This window comes from Lissotriton helveticus, chromosome 7 (genome assembly GCF_964261635.1).
Source record: "Lissotriton helveticus chromosome 7, aLisHel1.1, whole genome shotgun sequence".
Lineage (NCBI taxonomy): Eukaryota > Metazoa > Chordata > Amphibia > Caudata > Salamandridae > Lissotriton > Lissotriton helveticus.
In genome coordinates this window covers 1,602,862,542-1,602,887,630 of record NC_136068.1, presented here as the reverse complement: position 1 = coordinate 1,602,887,630, position 25,089 = coordinate 1,602,862,542, and the positions used below count along the sequence as shown (strand labels likewise).

At 48.2% G+C, this 25,089-nt stretch overlaps 1 protein-coding gene across 1 annotated transcript in view; it reads left to right on the top strand.

Moving 5' to 3' along the window:
- LOC144767567 (uncharacterized) overlaps window positions 1–19,450 on the top strand; it is a 47,158-nt gene extending 27,708 nt beyond the window's left edge. The window contains exons 2-4 of the mRNA XM_078650989.1: window positions 5,181–5,285; window positions 18,443–18,577; window positions 18,823–19,450. Of these exons, the coding sequence (XP_078507115.1) occupies window positions 5,197–5,285; window positions 18,443–18,577; window positions 18,823–19,075 (477 nt within the window). The 5' untranslated portion in view covers window positions 5,181–5,196 and the 3' untranslated portion in view covers window positions 19,076–19,450. The remainder of the gene's footprint in view (window positions 1–5,180; window positions 5,286–18,442; window positions 18,578–18,822) is intronic.
- Window positions 19,451–25,089: the final 5,639 nt, after the last annotated feature.

The following is a 25,089-nucleotide window of genomic DNA, read 5'->3' as shown; positions in this document are numbered from 1 at the left end:
ATGGCAGCAGAACGTCCCATTTGCGCCGGAGGGGCTCTTCTAGGCCCTTGATCATTCCTTTCAGGGTCCTATTAAATCGCTCCACTAGTCCATTCCCTTGAGGGTGATACGGGGTGGTGAACTTATATGCAACCCCGCACTGTTGCCACAGGGACCGCATATATTTCGATTTAAAGTTTGTGCCCCGATCACTTACGACCTCTCGGGGGAAGCCGACTCTAGAGAAGATCCCCATTAGCGCCCGACCCACTACGGGGGCTGTGATAGTCCGGAGGGGGATAGCTTCTGGGTAGCGGGTGGCATGGTCCACCAGGACGAGGATGAAGCGGTGCCCCTGAGAAGTTGGAGGATCCAGGGGCCCCACGATGTCGATCCCTACTCGCTCGAAGGGAGTGGTGACCACGGGAAACGGTTGGAGTGGGGCCTTGATTTTCCCCCCACTCTTTCCGCTGGCGTGGCAGGTCGGACAGGTTCGGCAGTGGTTGTACACATCGCTGCGCATCTTCGCCCAATAAAAGTGGGTCTCCAGACGGCTGTAGGTTTTGTCCTGCCCCAGGTGCCCGGCGAGGGGCACATCATGTGCCAGGTTTAAGAGAAAGTCTCTGAAGTGGAGGGGGACGACTAGCACTCGGCCGGGCCCCAGCTCGGCGATCTTTTGTTCACTGTACAGGAGGTCCTGGTCCCAATAGATCCAGTGGGACCCCGAGAAGTCTCCTGTGGCTTGCGTGGCGGCTTGTTGTCGGAGTCCCTCGAGGGAAGGACATGTCTTTTGTTCCCGACGGAACTGCTCGCGGGTGGGGCCCACTTCTTGGCGCCACTGGGCTAGTTCGGGAAGGGGCCCGAGCTCGGGAAGTTCTTCATGGCTGGGGCCCTGCGGCCCCAGTTCGGGTTTGGCTGTGGCAGTGGCGGGTGGCGGAGGTGCCGGCCATTCAGGTTCTTCGGGCAGATTGTCTTTGGTTGGGACGGCGTCCCGGGTGGACATGGAGCGGGTCGTTACGCAAACCCATTCAGGAAGGCCTAGCATCCCCAGATGCTCTCTTCGCTCGATCTGTGCCCAGGGGGAACTTTCCAGGTCGTTCCCTAGGAGGCAGTCCACCGGGGCATCGTCTCGGACGGTGACTTTCAGCATGCCGGACACTCCTCCCCACTCGAAGGGGATGCGAGCCATCTGGCACAGGCTCTCGGAATTGTCCGCTGACCGGACAGGGCACAGAACGTGGGGCAAGATTTGTTCTGGGGTCACCAGATGGCAGCGGACGGCGGTTCTGCTGGCCTCCGTGTCACGGAGAGCCTCGGTCCGGCGTCCGTTGATGGTGACCCACTGGCGGTACTTCTGGGTGTTGATCGGAATCTGGTCTCGGGGGATCATGTCTTTGTCGCCCAGGGAGGCGAGGCACATGGCCGCGGACTCCCATTCCTCTGGTTCCATAGGGACCTCTTCTTCTTCATCCTTTTCTTCGCTCAGAGCGGCTGCAGTGATTTGGCGAACGGGGGCCGGGTGGTGCCGCCCGGTGGTGCCGCTGGTTCATGGGGCAGAGAGGATCATTGGCATAGTGCCCCAGCCGCTGGCATCTGTGGCACGTAACATTGGGGCGTGGCCCCGGTCGGGCTGGATGGGCCCCCCTCGGGCTGGAGGCTGGTATAGAGGAGGCGGGCGAAGACCCAGGCGGGAGGTCTCGGCCTCGGCTGATGCCAGACCCGCCGCCTCGCGGCCGGTGGTTCCCCGGGGACCCTCGTCCGTATTCTCCTGTGGTGTTCCGGTGGACGCGGTTGCTCGCCCACCGATCTGCTTCGACCGCTAGCTTTCGCGGCTCGGTCAACTTGCTGTCGAGGAGGTGCTGTCGTAGTTCAATGAAGCAGTTGTTGGAGAGGTGCTCCCATAACATAAGGTCGACCAACTGCTGGTAGGTAGTGACCTGACTGCCTTTGACCCACCCCTCGAAGGCTCTGCTAAAAAAGTTCACATATTCCACCCAAGTGGTACCGGGGATTTTTTTACAGTCTCGGAACCTCTGCCGGTACATTTCGGGGGTGAGTCCGTAGCGCGTGAGTAGGGCCGTTTTCATGTGTTCATAGGAGGTCATTTCGGTGTCAGGGAGTTCCAGCAGGGCGTCCCTCCCTTCGTTGACGAACTTTCCCCACAGGCCGGCGCCCCAATCCTTCAGGGGCACCCGATGGGCGGTCATGGCCACCTCGTAGGCTTTGAACCATTGCTGGATATCATCGTTCTTGTAGTATTCTTTGACTACATCTTTCGGTAGGTGAACCTTGGTGTCCACGGGAGGGGCCGAGGTCTTGGCCCCGGCCGCGCTATCTTCGTTGATCTTGGCTTTGATTTCTAGTTCTCTCAGGCCTCGTTCGTGTTCATATGCTAGTCGTTTTTCTTCGAGGTCACGTTGTCTCCGTTTCTCTTCTAGATCTCCCTCCAGCCGTAGTTGCTCGAGGGCTATCTTTTTCTCCGCTAGCTGGAGTTCTCCGTCTAGCCGGAGTCGTGCAAGCTCCAATTCGTGTAGCCGGTTGCGCTCTCGTTCTCGAGCGTCTTCATAGATGAGGTCCGCATTTAGTGTTGCGGTTCTTTCCCCCGTCGGGGGTGCGCTGGTTTCCTGTTGCCCGTTCGGGCTATTCTCCTCTTGGGGTGGTCTGTCTCGGGTTTCCACCCAGGCTTGTAGGGTCGATTTGAAGTCCTCATTTGTGCTCAGGCCAGTGGTAGCGATACCCATGTCTTTACAGAATTGTTTTTGTTCTTTGTGGCTGTATTCTTCTATCTTCTCTTTCTGGAATTCGGCAGGTAGGTTGGTTCCTTGGGTCGTCATGGTCTCTGTGTGTTTTTCCGTCGTAGCGGGTAGATCACTCTCTGCTGGATGGAGGGCCGATGTCATCCGGGGCCCGCCATGCGGGAGGGGTAGGACCACGCCACGAGGCCGGGTCCACACTCACGATACCCAGAGGTGGAAATTCTGACTTCCATCGCAGCTTCAGAAGTCATACCCAAGCTAGAGAAGGTAATAGCCACCCATGGCCTCTTCGGCGAGCTACGCACAGACAATGGCCCACCCTTTACCAGCACGGATCTATCTGAATATCTTGTGTCAGTCCTTACCATCCAGCTCGCTCCCTTCGTTCCTCTTCTCACCATCTTTTCAATGTACCCAGGTTCAAACTTACCAGAATGGGAGGTAGTTCCTTTTCGAACATAGGACCCAGACTGTGGAATTCACTTCCACTGTCCCTACGGATGGAAAATACTCACACGCTATTTCGCAGAGCAGTAAAGACCTGGCTCTTTGACCTTGAATTCTTCTGTCTCATGTTGTTGGTCTGTCTCTTAGCGCCGGGAAACCCTCACGGGTAGCTGTCGCGCTCAACAAAATCAATTAATAAATAAAATAAATTGTGTCCCACCAGATTAAGCACCACCGGGTGACCCCCAGGTGGCCTCAGGCAAACGGAGAGGTGGAACGGTTGATGCGAACACTAAACAAGACAATCCAGATAGCCCTGGCCGACGGCCAAACCCTGGAGCTGGCACTCTATCAGTTTCTCCGGGAGTATCACCTGACTCCCCACTGCACTACCGGCATCCCCCCAAGCCGCCTCTGTTTCGGCAGGACCGTGACAGATACCATCCCACATCACCCAACGTGGGCAGCTTCTCCGACCCCTCCGAACCAGTCAATGGAGCGGAGAACAAAGACCAACCCAGACGCGTCCCGAAGAAGGAGAGCCCAGGACAGCCCCATTGCTGTCGGCGACCAGGTGCTAGTGCGAGACCGCCACCCAGGGGGTAAATTCCGGATGCCTTTTGAATTAGACCCATGGACTGTGATTGGGATCAAAGGCACCATGGTCACCGCCTCCCGGGGAACTCAGAGAGTCACTAGGAACATCTCGTTTTTCAAGAGGATCCCCCTGGACGACTTTAAAGAATTCCCAGCGCCCAGTGAAACCGACCACGAAATGCCCAGAGGCCTGTCTGAAGCAGGAGAAGATCGCAGCCCTCACCCGACCCAGAGTGGAAAGAGCGGCCTAACCACCCCAGAGCCTGAAGAACTGCCGCAACAAGAGGCGCGTAACGGCCTAGGGGCTCCCGAGGCAGACTGCTCGGAAGACATGTTCCTGACCCCTCCGACTAGAGACAGTCAGAGCCGGTACAACCTGTGGCCCCATCCGCGGCCGTCCCAGAGGTACCAGGACTTTGTTGCCCGCTGCCGACCACAGTGAACTGGCGAGATGATGCACCAGGGCAAACCAAGTAAGACTGTTCCTAATGTTTAAGTTGCAGAGACTGAGAGATGTTATTTGCGAAGTTTGCAATGTATGCTGTTCATAATGTTTTGCATTTTTGGGTAAAGGAGGAATGTAATGTTGCCCGCGTGTCAGGCCAGCCCACCTGACACGCACTGGAAGGGGGGTGGCGGCTACTGACCCCGAAAGCATGTGAACAATGAGCTGGCCGTACGCACAGTACTTAATAAATAGCCCAGGGCGTGGTTTCAGTTAGTTGCTAGCCACCAACGCAACCCATAGTGTCCGTGTCTATCTCTCTGGTAGCCCTGCCCCACGACATTACACAGAGGGGCCAAGGCCCGTATGTGTATGGATTCTGAGCTCACACTTCTGACTGAAGCTGCCACTACTCTGGGAGCCTTAACACTGTTCTGCCCTCAGCAACCTCACTAGCCATTCAGAGACGAGCCTGTCAAGTGACTGACTTTGACCTTGTCCTACTGACTGCTCAAAGCTGAGTCACCCTCGCCGGACTCTGCCTCATGGTTTTGAGATGTATAGTTTGAGGGCTGAAACTGTCAATCCCAAGAGAGGGGATGGGGAGAGAGGTCAAGTCTCCTCGATTAATATATATGTCCAGTGCTTCACCGTATGTCGGCACAGAGCTTCGATACATAGATGTCAAGCACTGCCTGACACGACTAGACACGGTAGCGGCCAGATACCCAGTTCAGGGGTCTGGCAGGGTTGATAGGCAGAGCAGGGCAGGCAAGACTCAAGTCTGATAATGCTCCTTCTGGGCTCTGTGGATTCGGGCGGGATGTCTTCACTGACCTGGTGCTGCTGCTCTGTAGGCCTGTTTGTCTATGACCTCTTGGGTGCGAGAGAGTTTCATGTAAACCTCAGACGGTGATAAGGACAGTGAGAATAATGGCCTTTCTTTTCCCTTGTAGGTCAGTGAGAGAGAACATGGCTCCGCTCTGCCTGCTCCTAGTCCTTGTATGTGGAACGGTGGCATCATCAATCAGCGACACCGAGGGGGACAAAGGCAATGACCGGTAAGTTTGGGACAGCTGACACTCGGTGGCTGATGGGACGTGGGAGTTTTGGGGGTTTGAAGGGTGGCAGCTGTCATGGTGAAGTAGTGGCTTCTAGTGGCTAGTTACTGTATTGCATAGTCTGTGACTCATGGCGGGTGCAGCCAAACGTTGGTGCTGCAGTCACAGTATATGTTTATCTGTGGAAAAGGTGTTGGGCAGCGGCCAGGGCGACTGACTCCGGAACCCGGGGGCTCACGGTTCGATCCCCGGTGCCGGCGGCAGATCAGCCCAGCACCATGTGACTCTGGGCAATAGCTCCCTTAGTCTTCCCGACGGCCCCTAGCGCCTTGACACCTTTACGTAATTGTTCGCGCTTTATAAATACTGGACATTTACATTTACATCTGAGGAGCTAGAGGGTTGGAGTGAGAGACTGGTGCAGCAGCAACATCCAGGGGTCTAGCAGAGTACAGCAATGGCTCGGGTAGGGGTTATTCGCATCATATTGGCTGTGGACCAGTGATTTGCAAGTCAGAATGAAGCTTCGATTGTGGTCCAGGGGTCCAGTGTGGGTCCACGAGGGCAACAGCTGATGCCGCATTGCCAGGATGTATATACGAGGGCAATTAATATACAATCACTCTAAAATTCATTTGAAATGGATACATTTGCATAGTCATTGGCCAATGGTCATTCAGAGCATTGCATTGGCTGAGATCTGTGAGGTGACATATGCCGGGGCAGCAGCAAAGTCGTCCTGTTCACACGGTGAGTCTCCTCCTCAGATCCTCACCTAGATTCTATAATATCTATAGGGGCAGCGGTTAAGATTATACCGTCTATGCTTTCCGGATTTGGGTCAACACTTTAAAACACAATCTAAAATTCAAACTGTTGCGTTGATTCCAACTGATGTCACCCCCACACTCTCCCTCCCCTAGTGTGAAGAAAATACTTCTAGTGAGTGAAAGGAGATATAGAAAGAAAAAATGTGTGAAAGGGCTGGTGGTGCCTCACGGAAGTAACACCATGGGGGTAAGCAGGAAGGTACTCGCCTGCTACCTCAGGTTCTCATCATCAGCAACAACCAACCTGAACATAAATTGTGGATGTGAAAAGGAAAAAAGAGTGAACACTGGTGATAGGATGTCTAATACTGCCTGTACATCAGTAGAAAATCCAATGTACCACAGGATCAACCCCATAATATTAAAACCAGGCTAGGTCACACTGGCTTTTGGACTTTTATTCAGTGCTGTGTGTCCACCATCTTATAAGCCGACATGTTTCATTGCCCAAGAAAAAACACACAGCAATTTCTTCAGGGCATGGGTTCTGTCACTCCACCCTGCACTAATTTAGCTTTTTTATTAGTGTTCCTAAAGGGGACAAAAGTGAAAAATCATGCAACATATTTAGTTGGCACCTACTCACTAAATCTCAAATGTTCGTTAAAAACCAGTGGATGTCATAAATATTTACCGGGATAAAGCCCATTCCAGGCATACCTGTACCCGTATGTGAGTTTGTGCTAAGTCACTGTCTCACTTATTATTACGTAAACTGCCACCGTCAGTCTGTAAAACATAATGTGTTAAGATTAATCACAACGTTAAAAACCATATACATTATGTTACATGTATCACTCTTTAAAGGTCTCCTATTCCAACATTCTTTATGTGTTAGGGACCTTATTCAGCTATGTTCTCAGAGTTAAAATCATGCCTCACATTACCTCCATATTTCTACTTAAATCATCGGCTTGTTGTGCATTATTTCCTTAGTGGTGCAATCATGCTTACACATAGCATTGGATAGCCAACTCAAGTTCCATCAAAAATTACATTTCTCGTTTTTCCGCTACTGATGACCCCTTCAATGTCACGAGTGTGACTGGTAGCTCGGCCCCCCCCTACATTAAAGGAGCTCGTTCTGAGGCGGTACATACCTCGCCTCATGTTCACTCATCGTCGCCTGCCCCCCGCTATGGCATTATTGTTGGATCTTAATCTGGCTCAAGTTCAAGCTTTCAACAAGCATACCACGCTTACCGTGTCCCCGCCGGTGTATAGCGTCAACTCAGCACCTACCGGACTCGGCAATCGGTGGAAGCTTGTATGGGTGCGTACGTGCCGCGTCATCACATGGGTCACGTGTTTCCCTCTGTCTGTCATTATGATCTCTCTGTGATATCCCGGGCGCTATCTCTAATGAGTGCCGTCTTAGTTGTATTATATGGAAATTCCCCCATTTATTGGCACGCAAACCTGGAGCAAGAGCTCTATAGCTATACCACTGTTGTTGGTTGGAATAAATCGACAATGAACATACAAAATCTAAGGATTAGTGTTCTGTCTCAAAAGTACGAATGAAACACCATTTGGTGGTGTGCAAAACTAGTAGTTTCTGATGAAATATCTTCCTACCACAGTGCTAGTGTGGGGCCGCTCGATAAAAGGCACCCAGAAATTCCTATTCACAATGGAGGGCCATCAGTTGACAAACTGCCGCTTTATTTAGTATCTGCAACTTTATTGAGTCTTACAATGAACAAAGTACCATAGTGAGGTCTAATTCCACCTATATTGAAGAACCTGTCTTCTAAAGGTTAATAAAGATGTTTGACACCTTGGACTTGTACATACTAGTTTGTAGTTAATTTGGACATGCTGGCAAAATACAATATCTAGTGCTGTTGAGGGTAATCAAACCCTCTTGCCACCCTATTGTAGCTCACTATAGGTGTAGAGAGACCGCTCAATCACAGCTGCTGGTACCGCTGTAACTTATGCACTAGTATGAAATATGGGCTACTTAAAGATCAGGTGTACTAATTTAAGCGGTGACTTTGCCCCATTCAATGAGGTCATTCAGCCCCCTTTGGTCTACCCCCTCTTGGTAGATCCAGTGTGCTTCCCTTGTGCTCAATCTGCTTTCTATGTTGTAACGGTCGCCCACTACCCTCTTGAGCACTACCCACCGGATGTCTCTCGGTCTGTGTTTTAATGCCTGGAAGTGCTGCACCAGTTTCGTTGTGAGTTTCCCCATGCGTAAAGTGCTCAGATGTTCCTGTATTCTTATTTTGACTTTTCGTGTCATGAGACCTATATAATGTAGGTCGCACGGACACGCCAGTCTTTAGATAACTTTGGTGGTGTTGCAGTTGCTGAACCTGTTCAGAAACCAGGTCTTATTCCCTGCGAGAGTACCGCTTTTAGCCTGTGCTGTGAACTCACAGACCGAGCAGCTCTCACATGGAAAATGTCCCTGTGGCACATTGGTCTCTCGTGATTCTAGTTTTGGCCGTGAGTGGACTAAGCGTTCACGCATGTTAGTTGATCGCTTGAAGGCAAAGCGTGGTTGACGCATTTTCATGTTTTTCGTACTTAGTAAATGCCAATGCCTTCCGATAATCTGTCTGAATTTGGTAGACAGTGGTCCAAAAGTGGTAACCACTAGGATACATTATCCACTTGTTTTGGGTTGCCTCTCTAGCAAGGCAGCGCTTGGGGTGTTAAGCGCTCGTTTTCTTGCTTGTTTGATCACCTTCCTGGGATAAGCACGTTCTTCCAATTTCATAGAGAGGTCCTGAGCTTGTTCGGTGAACTCTTCTACTGATGATCAATTCCGGCGGTACCCCAGAAATTGGCCAACCGGCAAATTGTCACGAAGAGCTCTGGGGTGGTAGGATCTGTAGTGGAGGAGTGAGTTTTTGTCGCTGGGTTTTTGGTGCACATTAGTTACCAGCTTATTGTTCACAGCTCGGATATCAAGATCCAGATAAGTTACTGTAGATCTACTGATCCTCCATGTGAACCTCAGACATTCATCTAGATTATTGAGCCACTCTAAGAACTCATTTAATGTAGTTTCCGTGCCTGTCCATATGCATAACACATCGTCAATATATCTCTTCCAGAGGACACTGTTCCTCTGGAAGAGATTGGTGTCATGATTGATGTAGTGTGCCTCAAACTGGCCTACATAAATGCAGGCCAGACTGGGAGCGAATGTAGCCCCCATCGAGGTACCAGAGACTTTTATTTATTTTATTTATTGGCTTGTATAGTGCTAGACTCGACTCCCGAAGGAGTATCTCTGCGCTTAGTTCACCCAGCAGACTGAAGGGACAGTGCTCTCAGGATCCAACAAAGAGGGAGACGCTATATTTAACCCCTTGCATGCTCATGACGAGCTCAGCTCGTCATGAGCTACAGTGCTCCTGTGCTCATGACGAGGTGAGCTCGTCATGGCCTTTAGAACGCTCGCACACTGGGCTAATTCCCCTGCTGTGCTGAGCGTTCTAAAGAAACGGGTGTGGTCATGACAAGCTCAGCTCGTCATGAGCACACGAGCACTGTACTGCATGACAAGCTGAGCTCGTCATGAGCACCGGGGCGCTGCGCGCGCCCCTTCTCCCCCCAGCACAGCAGGGGAATGTCCGCAGCAGGGAAGGGGTTAAAACAGAAAGGTCTTCAACAATTTCCTAAAGGCTAGATGATTAGTGCATAACCTAAGAGTAGCAGGCAGTTTGTTCCAGAGACTGGGGCCCAGAAATGAGAGAGCTCTTCCGCCCAGTCTCGCCCTTCTAATAGACGGAACCTGTAGAAGATATTGGTTGCTGGAGCGGTCATGGCTAGTTCTATGCATTGCAATACACATGTTTGTGGTGTATCGTAAATCCACTCGCTTTCCCCCAGGGCGCGCGCTGCTGTCACCAGCGTCGCTACCTGGGGGATGCTTGTATGCAACGATTCAATGTCTATGGTAACAAAAAATTGGTTATGCTGGTCATAGGTCACATTTTCCAATATTCTCAGCCCATCGGTGGTGTTGGAACTGGGGTCACCAGCTCCCCGTGGGTAGCATGGCACGAGCGGGTAGGCATCCGAAAGCTTATGTGTAAAGCGACCATTCAGCACACGCATCGACTGAGACAGAAAACTGGGCACGCAATGAGTGACGCCACTCCAGTGAGTATGTATACAAATTAAATAACTTTTATATATAGAGCAGAGTCAGGGTAATCAAGAATTCACAGTATTATTACCTTATTAGCTTTCCTTTCAAATATATGTATTTCAACACTTGGCAATAAATACTAGGTGAATAAATATTAAATATAAGATAAATACTGATTAGATATTATCAAATGTAGATAACCACAGGCCATACCGTAGCCTTGCTTCTTGTCAGCACCTGTAAGGAATACATCACAAAAGGCAACTAAATGACATTACTATTAGATCTGTAGGCATTTTACCCACTTCTCACCAAGCAAGGGTGAGTGTTTTACAGCAGAAAACATGTAAATAAATAACTGTAGGTTTCCCATAAATGCAGCACTAAGTGGGAGAAAACATTCTATTAAGAATAAACAACCCCTTGTGCAGGATTAACCATCTCCTTAAACATTCTAAAACAAGGCACCCAGTAAGGGTGAGCATCTCATTATGCTAGTAACCACTTTTATGAGCAGGAGTAAACATTTACTAACAGGTAAACCTTTCATCCGGTAACACTGGCTCAGTTCACTGGGCAAGTACTCCCACCTCTTCAGGTGTTTTAACACTCCTTCTGGCCAGAATAAACATTTGAGGAATTAGGCAGTGATAATAACATTCCCTTAGCCACAGTAACCAGTTACCTCAGGGGATAACAATGGGCTTCCATTTGACTTCTCACCAAGCAAGGGTGAGCTTTCCCTTAGTCATAGATAAAACATTTCATTAGGACAGAATTACCCATCTCGTCAGGAAAAGATAATCTTTCGTTAGATGTAGAACAGTTAGTTAACCAGGGTAAACCCTCCCAGTAGATAGGGACACCCCTTTCAATGGTTACCTATAGGCCCTCCAGGATTGCAGAACTAAACAGGACTAAACATTTCCTTTTGCACAGATCAGCATTTCCTCATGTAAGGGAAAACATTTCATGTTGCAAGAATGGGCATCCCCTTAGGTAAACATCCCATTGGGTCTGAATAACCATGGAATTAGGCCGGAATGTAGAACACTTCCCTAAAGATCAGGCAACATGTCATTATGCAAGAACCCACATTTCATTAGGCCAGGATAACCTTTGCATTTAACTGGGGGTCAACATTTCATTATGTTAGCAAAGGGAGCAAGTTATTAATCGCTGTAGCATAAATACCCAATTCATCAGGAATATACATTGCATCAAGAATAAACCTGGCATCAAACATAACCAGTGCATTAGCCAGCCCTAACCTGGTATAAGGCCAAAAATGAACACTTAACTTTTCTCCCAGGCAGGGGTTAACCTTAATGGCCCAGCAGTCCCTTAACTTATTAACCCTTCTCGGTGAGCAAGTCTGACCAGGGCCATAACAGACCCCTAGCCAGAGGTTAGTTCTTAAATAGATCCAGGCCCAGTTCAGACGCTGTTATGGGCCTGATCAAGGCCAACGGGGCCCAACTACAGTTTCTCCCGGGGAGTGGTGAACTCAGGGCCTTCTCCGGCCTTCCGCCCTCCTCCCCGGGATGGTACCTTGTGATCTTCGGGCCAATCTGGCCCCTTGCGGCGGTTCTCCGGCGAGAGAGGAGGGCTCTTGCTTCCTCCAGAGCCCTCCGGTGTGTGTGGGGGCCAGTCCGGGCGCTCCCCTGGTTTGCGCCGGCAGGTGGGGGCTCTCGGGCTCCTCCTGAGCCCTTAGGTAGGTCTCCTTCCTGGTCCCAGGCCGGGGACCAATCAGCAGGCTTCTCCAGCCTCGGGACCCGTCGGGGGCAAAGCGGCGGCTTGCGGAGGGCTCTCGGGACTCTCCGAGCCCTCCGGTGCAAAGGTATCCTGTTCCCGGGCCCTGGATGACGTTTGCGGCCTGGGAACCAATGGGCAGGCGACTCAGGAAGGCGCGGCAGCGTCGTCCAATCGCTGCACGGCACCAGGGGGGGGCATGGCCAGGGACGCTGCGTCGCCTGTCACGAGACGCCGGGTGAAGGCTTCAGGCCTCGTCAGGCCTAGGGCGGCCTGACAGGAATTTGTGGACTCCGGCGGCCCTCTCCTGGTACCGGGGGCCGCCGCAACGACGTACCCCACGGGGGAGCCTCCTCAATCCAGACACCTGACCGGGGCAGGGATGAGGGCCGCAGCAGGTCTCCGCGACGGCGGCAGACAGCGCCTCGCAAATACAGCGCCTCGGGGACACTAGGGCGCTCGGCGGCACCACACAGGACGTCGATGTCAGCGCTTCACAGGAGACAGAAGGTGAGCGCTTGGGGGCAAAATGCAGCGCCTTGCAGGGCAGGATGGTGCTTGAAGACAAGAGCGGCTCGGGATTCTAGCGCTTCACAGAGGGCTACAGCGCTTGAGTCATGGGTAGCACAGTCAGCTCAGGGCACAGCAAGGGAAAGCAGTCCACAGCGCTTGGGGAGCCCCGACAGGCTATGCAGGACACAACGCTTCGCAGTAGGTCTGGGGCACAACAGCTCCGGCAGTTTACAGCACTGGGCAGCTTCGTTAATCTTTATCTTTATCTTTATTCAAAGTTTTATATAGCGCGAACAAGATCCTTACAGATATCAGAGCGCTTCACAATGACAGGGTAGGGGCAGTAGGAATGAACAGAGGTAATGGGAGCAATGTAGTAGTCACTAACATGAAAGGAAAATAATAACATACATAAAACATATCAATATACAGTACGGTAAACAAGTAATATAAGACGGCACAAGTCATTGATCCCACTACAGAGGTGTTCAGATACACCTTGGGTGAATGGAAGGCTTATACCAGTGTTTTAGTATAGAGAGAGCACTGAGTGGGGGCATCGGGAGGGTGAATCAGTGACCCAGCGTGTATCATATATTGGTCGGTAGTAAGAAAGTAGCGCAGTAGTGTCTCCATCAACTAGAGGTATAGTGCCAAAGGACAAGGTGAGCATTGACACAAGGTAATGCAGAGTCTCTGATCCAGCACCTATGAAGTTCAGGAGATCTTGGCCAGAAGGATGGTTTTCACCTCTTTCTTGAAGAGTGCAGTGAATATGAAAAGTGAAAATTCTTGAATAGCGCTTTAGGTCCTCCACGCCAGGGTACAAAGCAGAGCAGCACTCTGCAATCTCAGCACTTGGGCAGCTTCAGCATTAGCGCTAGGGAATAAGAGCGCTTAGCCAGCAGACAGTTCATTTAAGTTGGAATCAGATCAGCAGGTTCCACAGGACAGATCACACAACAGTGGCAATACAGTAAAAGGGATCCCAGGTGGCGTCAGGGAGCGCGGGGAGCGACACAGCGCCAATACCTGGTTGATTTCTCAATTGTCCTGTGGTGATTTGGTTTCTTCTCGGCGCTTTATGTTCCTTGCGCCCTTGTAAATAGCAGTCTCTGGGTTCCTTGAAGGGGGGGGGGGTTGGAGTTGATGACTAATATCCAATCTCCTCAGCCAGTTCCATTCAGGTGGACTCTGGGATCCCCTCCCGCCGGGCCAGATCAGGGGGCAAGTTCAGGATACCTCAAAACTTGGTAGGCAGCACCTAGGCCCTGTCACTCCCAGTGTCATAGGTCCCTGTCTAGGCCCCACTGCCTAAAAGTCCTGCGTAGGTTCTTCCCCAGGTCTGTGCTCCCTCAATCTGACAGGAAGGTTTCCCTCCCTTTCCTTATATAGTGCCAGTTGACAGTTGGCAGTGGCAGTTGGTGCCACCTCACCTGTTCCAGAAGGTTCCAGGAGGTTCTAGGGCGTTCCACCATTATGGCTATGGCCAGGCTGGCAGGCTAGTATGGATACATTGTTTGAGGGTTCTAGCCAGCTCCTGACTACTAGAATGCGCCCACAAAGACCGCGCTGCAGTAGCAGGGGTCAGTGGCAGCCATGTTAGGGGAAGTGGGCACCTGTACCTTAACATTACTTTAACATTACGCAGGGCATCTCCACTACACAAGGCCTATACCCTTTTATTACAATAGGGGACATCCTAAATTAAAGGAATAAAAAGCCAAAAATTCTGGGGAAAGGGCCAAGTCCTACAGGTGGTATCTTGGACATATGAAGGTTGTGTAACCACACATTCTCTCAGAAAGTAGTCTGAACATTGTGATAAAGGTTCTAACAGTGATTGGATGCCCGCCACAATCGGGCGCCCAGGTGGTGGTCGCTGGGCTTTATGAATTTTGGGAATTATGTAGAATGCCGGCATCCTGGGTTGGAGGTTAATCAAAAATTCTGCCTCCTTGTAGGTGACCCATTTCTTCTCTTTAGCTTGTGTAGCTAACTCAATGATGGTCGCCTGCAGTTCTTTGGTGGGATCCCTAACCAGTGGTCTATAATTCTGGCAGTTATCCAGTAATCTAGCAACTTCGGCATCATAATTTTTGGTGTCCATCACCACCACCGCCCCGCCCTTATTGGCCGGTTTGATGGTGATGGTCGAGTTGGTTTGTAAGGCCCTTAAGGCCTGCCAATCCCTGCCACTCATGTTGGTATGAGACGTACCCCTCATGTTTTGCTCCATGGTTTGCTATGTCTTGTAATACTTTCTGTTCAAAGACTTGCACCTCTGGGCCCACAAGGTTATTCGGTGGACAAAAAGTAGACGGGCATCTTAAATTAGTAGAGAAGATTGGTGGATTATCTTGTTCTTTCCCTTCAAATTTTTTTTTTGAGTTTTATTTTTTTCATAAGGCCGAATATTTCACCCCGCAGTTTGAATCCATCATGTTTTGGGGTGGGGACATAGCCAAGACCTTTATTGAGGAATCTCAACCCGTCCTCAGTCAGTTGATGTTCAGAAAGGTTAACCACAATGTTCCTATCACTACTAGTTACAGGGGAGTTCTGCCCCGACTGCGTGTTATTCTCGGGGTATACATCTGCCATGTTGAGTTCAAATTCTGGCATGCGCGACCTTGCCCACTGGCCCCTCTTTGATCTGTAGGATGTGGGGGCTGTTGCACTAAAAAACCCTGAAAAAGGCCCCTAGGTCCTCGTTAGTTCTTGCTTGGTGGTTAAATCTCACCTTTTGATTGGAAGTATGTGGTTGGACGTTATAGTCCTTGTCCTCACTACTTGTATTCTCAAATATCCAGTTGTTGGGAGTCTTCCTCCCCTGTCGTCGCCCTCCTCGCTGACCCTGTGGTTGTACTGTCTGCTCCGGGGCTTGTTGGTAATACTGGTCTTCTGTGTAGGGAAAAGCCCACTCATGGCTAAATCTGTCTGAATTCCTTCTCAATCCTTTAATTTTTTGATTGACCATTTACGTCTGTACTCTCCTAAATCACGTTGGATCTTGGCCAATTGTTCTTTGGTGTCCACTATTGTAGTGTCAGCTTTTATTCATTCCTCTGTTTCTAGGATCTCTTTTAAGAGTTCTTCACTTAGTCGCGTGGCCGTACTAATAATGAGGACGAGCCAATCCCCGGTACACTTATTAGCTATGTAGCTCCAGTCCACCCGGAATTGTCTGTCCTCTAAGAAGATCTTCGGCTCAATGCGGGCCAAGAGGCTGGGTGGTGCTGCTCCTGCTCTCAAGTACTCAGTCATAAGCGCTCCATGGAGCACTATCCTGACTTGTCTCTTCCTAGTATTGGATAATTTTTTCCATTCGTCACGTGCTGATGACGTCCCACTTAGAGGAGCGTTAGGCAAAAGTGAAGGGCCAGACAGTATAGATGCTATATGGTCATCAGTGAAGGCTAGACAAAATGTATCCATACTCCGGTAGTTATGACACCCGTGGAACAAGGCAACATGGGCCCTGAATTAGTAAAAACGTGCCAAACTCTGTGATATCAAACAGTGTTTGTACTACTAACATAAAATGTTTTATCTTCTTAATCACGCTCTCACGGCTAGGTGAGTGGGGATGACCTGTTTTCTACCCCTATAGCTCCATTTTGAATAAGGCAGCATCGAAGTCGAGCAGTTGGTCAGAGTGTGGCATTAACTGAGGTCTTTGGGACGGTTTGTGGGTCTGCCTCGACCACATGGGTAGCTGCTGCATTACCGCACTGTTGGGTTCTGTCTTTAGAACTTTTGACGCATGAGCCAGCTTGGCAACCAATGCTGAGGTGGAATAGGAATGTTGGAAAGAGGGTTGGCAGTTCCTGGTCGTTGTTTGCTTTGCCGGTCACAATACTTAATGCTCTACAATAAACTTGAAGTATCTACTTATCAGTCCTGTCTTACTGGGACGTTTCACTGGCGACGGCTGGAAGCAAACCATAGACCGGCAAAGCAGGCGATTTTTCCTCTGAACCTGATTTACGGCAGCAGCAAGCTAAAACTTTACAGTAGCTGAGAGCGAGAAGCTTTACAGTAGCTGTCCTTCTCGGATCAGGTCTCGGATAGAACAGACGATGCGTGAAGTGCTTGATTTGTTTTTGATTTTCAGATTTTGTGAAGTCAAAGAGGAGTGACGTCACCGTCGCAACGATCAGCTATGAGTAGTTGCACAAAGCTGTATGTTGCTTAGTAACAGCCCTGTGCAGCCGACACGGAATATACAATTTCAAGACGGCCACATTCCTTCAAGGTTGCTTAGCAACCCAGAAGTCAGGGTTTTCTGAGTCAACACGTGCACCAGGCGTGGCCAGTACAGGTGAGAGTTGTGGGGGCGGGGCGGGGCAAGCCAACAGACGACGGGATAGATAAATCTAAATATAAAAAAACACTTACTTTGTACCCAGCGAGCGCAAGGTAAGTGGTTTTTTTTTTTTAAATGTATTTCATTTTACCTCTCCTGTCATTTGTTGACTGCCCCCCCACCCCACCTGCTCCACCGCTCCTACCTGGCATACCATGCATTGCATGCGCTGTGAGTGAGAAGTCCAAAGTGACTTTTCCCAGCCTGTTTTAAGCGATTCCTGTTCCAAATAAACCATGGTTTAAGTCGGGTTTGGATATCATTGGCCCATGTATGTTTTGAACCTACGTAGTAGGTATGGGTTGGTACTTGTGTATTATGGCACAAGGGGGCCAGAAGTACAGTTTATTAAATCAGCCAGCACGGAAGAGGTATTGGAGTCTTTGCAGTCCTTGTTCTTTAGGGAAGGTGCACCAGTTGAACTTATCACAGACCATGCGGTGCAATTTACTTCAAAGGATTTTCAGATATTTTTGTCTCACTGGGGGATAAAGCACATTACATTTTTCTCTTTACCATCCTCTAATGGTTTTGTGAGAGAGGTTATGGATTTGTTGTGGGCTTAGCACACCACTCTATGTGCTTTCACCAATGGCTCACCTTTTGTTTTGTTGAAGGGAAGGATGGCAGCCACCAAATTAGAAAGACCTTGAATGAATGATTTGAAAGTGTCACGTGTTAAACTCAAGCATGTCAAGGACAGTTGTAGAAGACTCAGGAGAAGTATGCTAGCACAGAATTGATAAAATTAAGACTGAAATCTCTTTTTAACAAAGGGGATTGGGTACAAGTAAGACTATCATGTCTTGTGGCGAAGGGACATTCTAGGTTCTACCAGCCCATGGAAACTGAGGAGGTCAACGATAGGATGGTGAAGCTAAGTTATAGGAAATGGTGGAACAAAGACAAGTTGTCCAGGCAAAAAGGGAAATGCAGTGAAGAATATGAGTAGTCCAAAAATGCCCCTGAAGACTTACAGAATCAGGACGGTATGGCCTCATGAAGGTCCGTGGGAATGAGGAAGGTACCTTGTTTCTAGGATTATGTGGGGTTTCCATTTTGAGCCATTTTACAGTTTGTACATGTTTATACTCTTCACTAAAATGTTATTATTTTTTTTTTTCTCCTTTATCCCTGTATGCTACAGTATGTATGATAAGCATGATTTTATTATCGTTTTGTATATTATTGGTTTGTAGTTTTGTTGTTTTAGTTTTATTATAAGGGGAAAGATGAGTTGGGTTCTGTGTTTAGAACTGTTGGTGCATGATCCACGTGTGCAACCATCGGTGAGGTGGAATAGGAATGTTGGGAAGAGGGTTGACAGTTGCTGATTGTCGTTTGTTTAGCTGGTCGCCTTACTTAATGCTCTACAACAAACGTGAAGAATCTACTTACGAATCCATTCTTACTTAGATGTTTCATGCGTCTGTTTATATCACAGCAGAAAAGGTAGCCTCTAGTAAAACAGCAATAGACGTATTTGGCCCTCACTTCTTATGCACTTAAGCTAAGCTGTAAACAAATTAGTGTAGTATTCTGGTACTGATATCCATTTCCCTCATTGTGTCCTCTGCAGGCCTTCCAGGCGCCATCCTCCCCCAGTGGCGTCCTTCCTGAAGAGTCTGAATGCTCCACAGACACGGAGGTCAGAGGGAGAGCCCGCACGCCTGGCTGCCAAGGAGGCAGGCGGTGCCTTCAGCTCTCACCACGGGTAAGGATCTGTCTCTCACTTGCTGTTTGTCCCCCTTCTCTCTCTCCCCTGCTTTTATCCCATTCATCCCATCTGTGTTTATCCCCCTCCTTTTCGTTTGCTCCTTCTCCCTCTCACTCTTTGTCTCCCTCGGGTGAGCATGAGCACACTGGCCCTGCTGAGGTGCACAAACATGGCGCTGCTGCAATACCTGTCCTTCATCCCCAGGGCGTGTTCTGAATCTTGTGAATGTTTTTCTCTTTCAGGGCCGTGCCTCACCGGAGAGAAAAGCGCCATTTACCACAGGTCATTGCCAAGCGAAGCTGCACGCGGGGCACCTGCCAGACGAAGCACCACCTAAACCACTCCTCTGGCAAGGAACACTCCAATACAATCCCAGGGGACCCGTACGGCTATGGTCGGCGCCGACGCTTCCTACTCGCCCGCCGGGCGGCCCTTAGACTGGACCCAGCCAGTAGCGACCAGCACAAATCGGGGTTGGTGGGACAGGGGGCATGAGGGGGTAATGGGATAAAAAAAAAAAGCTAAAAAAAAAACATACCGCGTCGTCTCTCCTCCATCTCTCCTTCTCGTCCCGCTGCACCACCAGAACAGGAAGCACATCCAGGCTCCCCTATGTCAATCACAACTCTGCAATGCAGCATTGTGGTTGGTCTGAGTGCCGTGGTTTGGCCCTCAGACAGGTAGGGGGAGCCTGGGTATGTTCTCCGTCCAGGCTGTAATGGAGCCTGGACGGAGAACATGCAAAGTGCTCATGGCGGTTTGGCCTACCCGAAAAAAAGTCATGCGCACTTACAGTGTACCCATCACTCCTCCCCGGCCCTGCTCTCTGAGAAGAGCAGCCTGTAGTAATCCTCTCGAACACCACTTATACTTGGAAGGTATTTTATTGAGCTATCTCATACAGCTTCTTGACCCTGTCCTAGCAAAGGGAGAGCGCAGCACCATGTGAATACAAAACATTCTAATCCCCCTCTTCAGTACATGGAAGGGAAACAACATTCTAATTCTAACCTCACATTCTACCAACACAAACTAAGATAAAAACCTTTTCTTTACACAATAGAAAAAAAATAATAAACACATACAACTATATATACCTAAGGGATACATTTATAAACTCTTACAACCATATAAGGCATTTTTTTTAATAAGCTAGCAATAACATTTTATACACTACAGACGTAATCTTCTAACGTCTTTGGTTTCTTTATACTTCTGCCAAAAGCACTGGTCTTTCCACCTACTGAACAACCACTCTGATTACCACCATCGACAACTTCACCACCATTCATGACTTCACTATTCACCTCTGTTCGATCCCCAGAATCTCTTGTTCCATCTCCATAGTCTCTTGATGCTTTCTGCCTTCTCTTATTCCTGCTCACAACCACATCCCCTTCTTCTTGCAATTCTTGATTCGAAACAATCTCTTCAACATCAGCATCAGCAAAACTATCAATCCACCAGTACATATTACAACAAAGTTCTTTTACTTCTAGGTTCAATTCATGCACTCCATGGTCACTTTCTCTAACCCTAGCCAACCTACTCATGTGACAAATACTGCCATCCTCCAACTACACTCTGTTTTTCATTACTTCCACAACCCTAACAGGTTGTTTAAACTTGCTTTAGCGTTTAGGCACCTTCCTAGCAGATTTCACTCGTAGCCATTGACCCACCATCGGGTACACATTATCCACTTTCTAACTTTCTCAGTACTCCATGGCACTTTGTTACCTCTTCTCATCCACCCTGGATTAGCTTTAGAATGGGTTTTATGTCGTCTCAAAACAGCCTTTATCCAACTGAATCATGAACGGTGACTCTATGTGTCCATACCATTTTCTACAATTTATTCTCCCAATTCTTTCTTCTTTGACTAGCTAACTGAAATGTACCTTTTTATGTTTCTGTTAGCTACTTTCACAATAGCATTCCCCCTGAATGATATAGTGCAGTGAATTTCTGTGCAAAGCCAGCAACTTCCATGAACATCTTAATTTCCTCCGATTTAAACTGTACACTATTGTTCGTAAGTACGATAAGGAAAAGTTTCCCTCAAAAATATGTCATTCAAGAATGTAATAACAGATCTAGTGTCCACCTTTTCAACCACTTCTGATTTAAGCAATTTAGAGAATAAATCCACTAATGCCAAAATATATCACTCCATACTATTGGACCCATGATATCCAAAGCAACTTCCTCCCAGGGCAAATTGGGACACCTCAACTAACTCAAAAGAGGGTTGACTGTCTTAAGTGGCTTGTCAGCTCTTTCACAATCTATGCATGACCTTACAAACCTCTCTATTTTAGCATCAACTTTAGGCCACTGATACAAATCTTTAATATTACATTTGGTCCATATAATACCCGCATGTCCCTCATGACACAATAATATGATCCTGTTTCTAATATTGCATGGAGGTACAATTATGTCAGCCCTTACCTCAAACATGCCTTACCTCAAACATGCCTTTCCAATCCTAATCTATCTATCTCCTCCCAAAAAGCTTTAATTTCACCAAGGTCTGTCTTTATGCAATCTTCCCAACCATTTACAATTTTACTCCTGACCAAATTTAATACATCATCCTCCTCAAAAGCCGCTATCCATTCATCTTCTTTCAAACTTTTGGATTTTCCAGTATTGAAAACCCACACACACATCATTCCAAGGGCTGTTATCCACTTCCCTAAGAGGTAAGGATAACTTGCTCAACAAATCTGCCATCATATTTTTCCTTCCCGGAATAATATGTACTTCATAAAAAGTCTTGTAACCTCATGGAAAGCCTAGAAATACACGCTGAATCTCTGGATAAGTGACCCGTTGTCAACAATTTTGTCGAATGTTTATGAACAGAACGGACAATGAATTTTCTGCCCCACAATAATTTACAAATATGTTCCAATGCTCATACTCAAGCTAACGTATCTCTTTCTGTCACAGAATACTGTTCTTCCGAGGGTGTCAATGATCAGGACGAAAAACCAATAACCACTTTAAACCCATTCCTAATTTTTTGAGTAAGTACACTCCCTAAACCTTTACCACTTGTGTCTGTAGTGACAAAAGTGTCTGCATTAGAATCAAATCCTTGCAACGTTGGTGCACTGCCAATGTTTTGTTTTATTTCCATAAAATGCTTCTGGCATTGAGAAGACCACTCAAACTTGATTTTATTCTTCAGCAGCTTTCACATCTCATGTGTTTTTTCTGAGAACTTGGTCACATATTTTGAGTAGAAGTCTACTAAACCCAAAAATGAACAAACTTCATCTTTGTTTTTTGGTGAAAGGTGCTTTACAAAAAGCTTCTACATATGTTTCTTTAAATGTAATACCTTTATCGCTAATTACACGCCCGCGAAAGCTGCAGCACCAGGAGCAAATAAAATGATAATAACCAAGTTAGCATCATTTAAAGCAGTGGGGCGATGCTCTTCCGCCTTAGCAGAGGAGCCGCTACTGGACCGAGCACCCTGCTGGACTTCTGGCTCCTGCGACCTTACAACCTTACCTAGCACTGCAATTCTGACATTTATCAAGCACAAGGCCCCAGGCAGCACTGCTAGGGAAGGCCAAACCATTTAAAGGGCGGTCTCTTAAAGCCTGGGACACAACCTCAGATGTGGCCTTTGGTGGCGAGGCCTCCCCAATGAAAGTCGTCAGTGTTGTGTTCCAGCGTTTATCCTCTCCTAGGAGGTGGTGATGAACAGGCAGTGCCATGGCTTCTGGGAGCTCAGACATCAACAGAGGAAGCTGCCGTTTTCAAGTCTTTAGAAGAAGTAATGGTGTTAACATGTTTTATTGCTGAGGTACTGGGTTTTTCAGAACCGGTACTGATCCGTTAACCCAGCGGTGCCAGGGTACACCCAAAGACCTCGGGTACTTTCCTGATTCAGACCACAGAAACTCAGAGTCTTCTAGGTGAAGTCAAGGATCGATTTTTTATTGGCTGCAACCAAGGTAACAAGCGTCCTAGAAGTACAACAACACGGGATGTATGTTCTCAGGAGACTGCCGCAATTCACAAAGTCAGGCATCTCTTTTTATACGAAATATTGTGCTTTAGGCAAACATTCTTTACATTTTACTATACTATTGAGATGTTTCCATTACAAAGAAAAAGCAGAGTCATGATGACAAGGCCATAGTTCAGTTTGTACAACCCACAATAAATTACCCGGCAAGGCCTAACATTTTCATCAGATATCGCTGGACCCCCAATAAAACCGGGCACCTCCCCATCATAAAGCAAGCGAGAGAAAAGAGCAGGGACAGGTGTGAGCAAGATTCGGCAGGGTGTGTGTGCGATGGATGGGTTTATGGCCTGTTGAGCCTTGATGCTATCTTGCTCGGCCACTGGGAGAGGAACTGACCAAACAGGTTCGGCCTGGGGCAATGGTTCCAACCTGCCCAGGTCAGAGAGGAGTCAATTAAAGGTGTATGTGTCCTTTGGGATCGAATGGAGCTGCATTATAGGCCTATGTAAAGGGCAACTCACAAAATGGCTGCTGTACCCAAAATGGAAGCCAAGGGTTCAGAACGAGAACGACGATTTTGAGGTGAAATCGTCACTTGAAATTGACGAAAATGTTTGTACATAGTGTACTAGCCATTCTCGGTCTTTTGATACCAAATTCGTCATGTTCCGATGAAGTTTTATTCTCGAGTGCAGAATTATTACACGAGTCCCGAATTTTCAGAACTACAATCCCTCCTTTTGCCCTTACATAGGCAATTAATCTATCCTCATGCTAATCTGAGTCCAGATCTATATTCCTAAAGTCATTGAGATGTTGCTGTAACATCATCCTAGCACTTAGCTCGTCTCTTGATACAGGTTTCCTTACACATGATGTAACACAGAGGCCACAGATTGCAGGAGCACACTGCACGCACAGACAGAACAGGAAAAGAATGGCTAAGACCATCCCAATGACCATCAGAATTTTCCATCCCCAGCCGGATATCAGTTCCCAGAACCACCCCATTAATGACCAATCTCCTTTATCCACATGAATAGATTCGGAAATCTTATGTAGTTTGGAGATGGCCTGGTACACTGTTGGAGCGTTATCTGGGATGAAAATACAGCAACTTGACTGGATCAATCTACATACCCCACCTCGGTCTGCAAGTATGACATCTAAAGCGACCCTGTTCTGAAGGGTCATAAGACGATCCGACTGGAGCTCAGCAGTCAAGTTACCAAGGGCACCAGCAGTCTCAACTACGGTGGATTCAACTACCCTTGTCAATTGCCTTATGTTCCCGCTGTTAACCATGGGTCCCCAGAACGGCAGAAAACCCTTTACGAAGTCCCCAAATTCTTGACCTGCAGTGTCTTCTTTAATCAAGACACCTCTAACTATCCTTGTCTTGTGGTAATCTGCCGCTGCTGTGTAGGTGGGAGGTAACAGGAACGAAACAAAACATGAGCCCGAAAAGTCAGGGGGCAACCATGTATAGGCTCTATCATGGCAGATGAAATAGGTACCCTTAGCTGCTAGAAACGCAGGGGAAGTCTGAGACCCAAAAACATACGTTTCGGTACAGACACTCTTCCCTAACTGAGCTCTGGGATTCTTGCCAGTACCTTGCAGACATAGGTGACCCTGATGAGGTACAATCCAAATCGGGGACGATTTTTTAGTTTGCTGTTTCTCACTTAAAGTAGCTCCATATCCGGTCACGTTCCAACCTATATATGCAAATATCTCATCGTCCGGGGTAGCGTCATAAGAAATGTCTTCCTTAATCATGTCAACTATGCCTTTGACTAGGGCGCTAGTCTTGGGGTTGTCTTTAACAGAACGTAGGGGTTGGACTTCACGTGCGTATATGAACATTGTTCTGTATGCCCACACAGAACCATTATGGCTGAAAGGCAGGACCAGATAAGGGATACCTTTGTCCGTAGTGTGAGGCATAAGGCCACAAACCCAACAGTTAGTTGTGTTCATTACTAGTTGGTGTTGGTGTAAGAGCTGAACAAAGGAGTTATTAATGAACTCTAACCTTCTATTGGATTCATGGTCCGGTAGAGGGTGAAAAGAATGAGAGGAAACAGTAGGAGGAGGAGGTGTAGGGGACGTAGTGGGTGCAAATGGTACACGAAAAGAGAACAAAACATATCCTATTAAAAACGTCATCACACTGAATAACATAAACATGCACAATATTAAAAAGCTTTTCCTTGTCATGGTTTTACATATTTTGTGTTTAAAGTTCATTGGTTTGGCAGGTCTCTCCATCTCGGAAAACTCCATCCTCTCTAAAGTGCTGCCCGCGATGGGAGGTTAATTCTGCTAAGGAATGCTTCTGTCAGTCTAGGGCAACTCCCTTGGACCAACCAGAACTGCCGACCTAACGTCGTCAGCTGCACCCCAAAGACTTTAAGCAATCGCGGCCCTAGCAGCGGAACCTGGATGGCGGTTCGAAAAACAAAAATAAGCAAGTTTCTCAGATGGGAGAGCTGCACGTTCAAAAATAGTA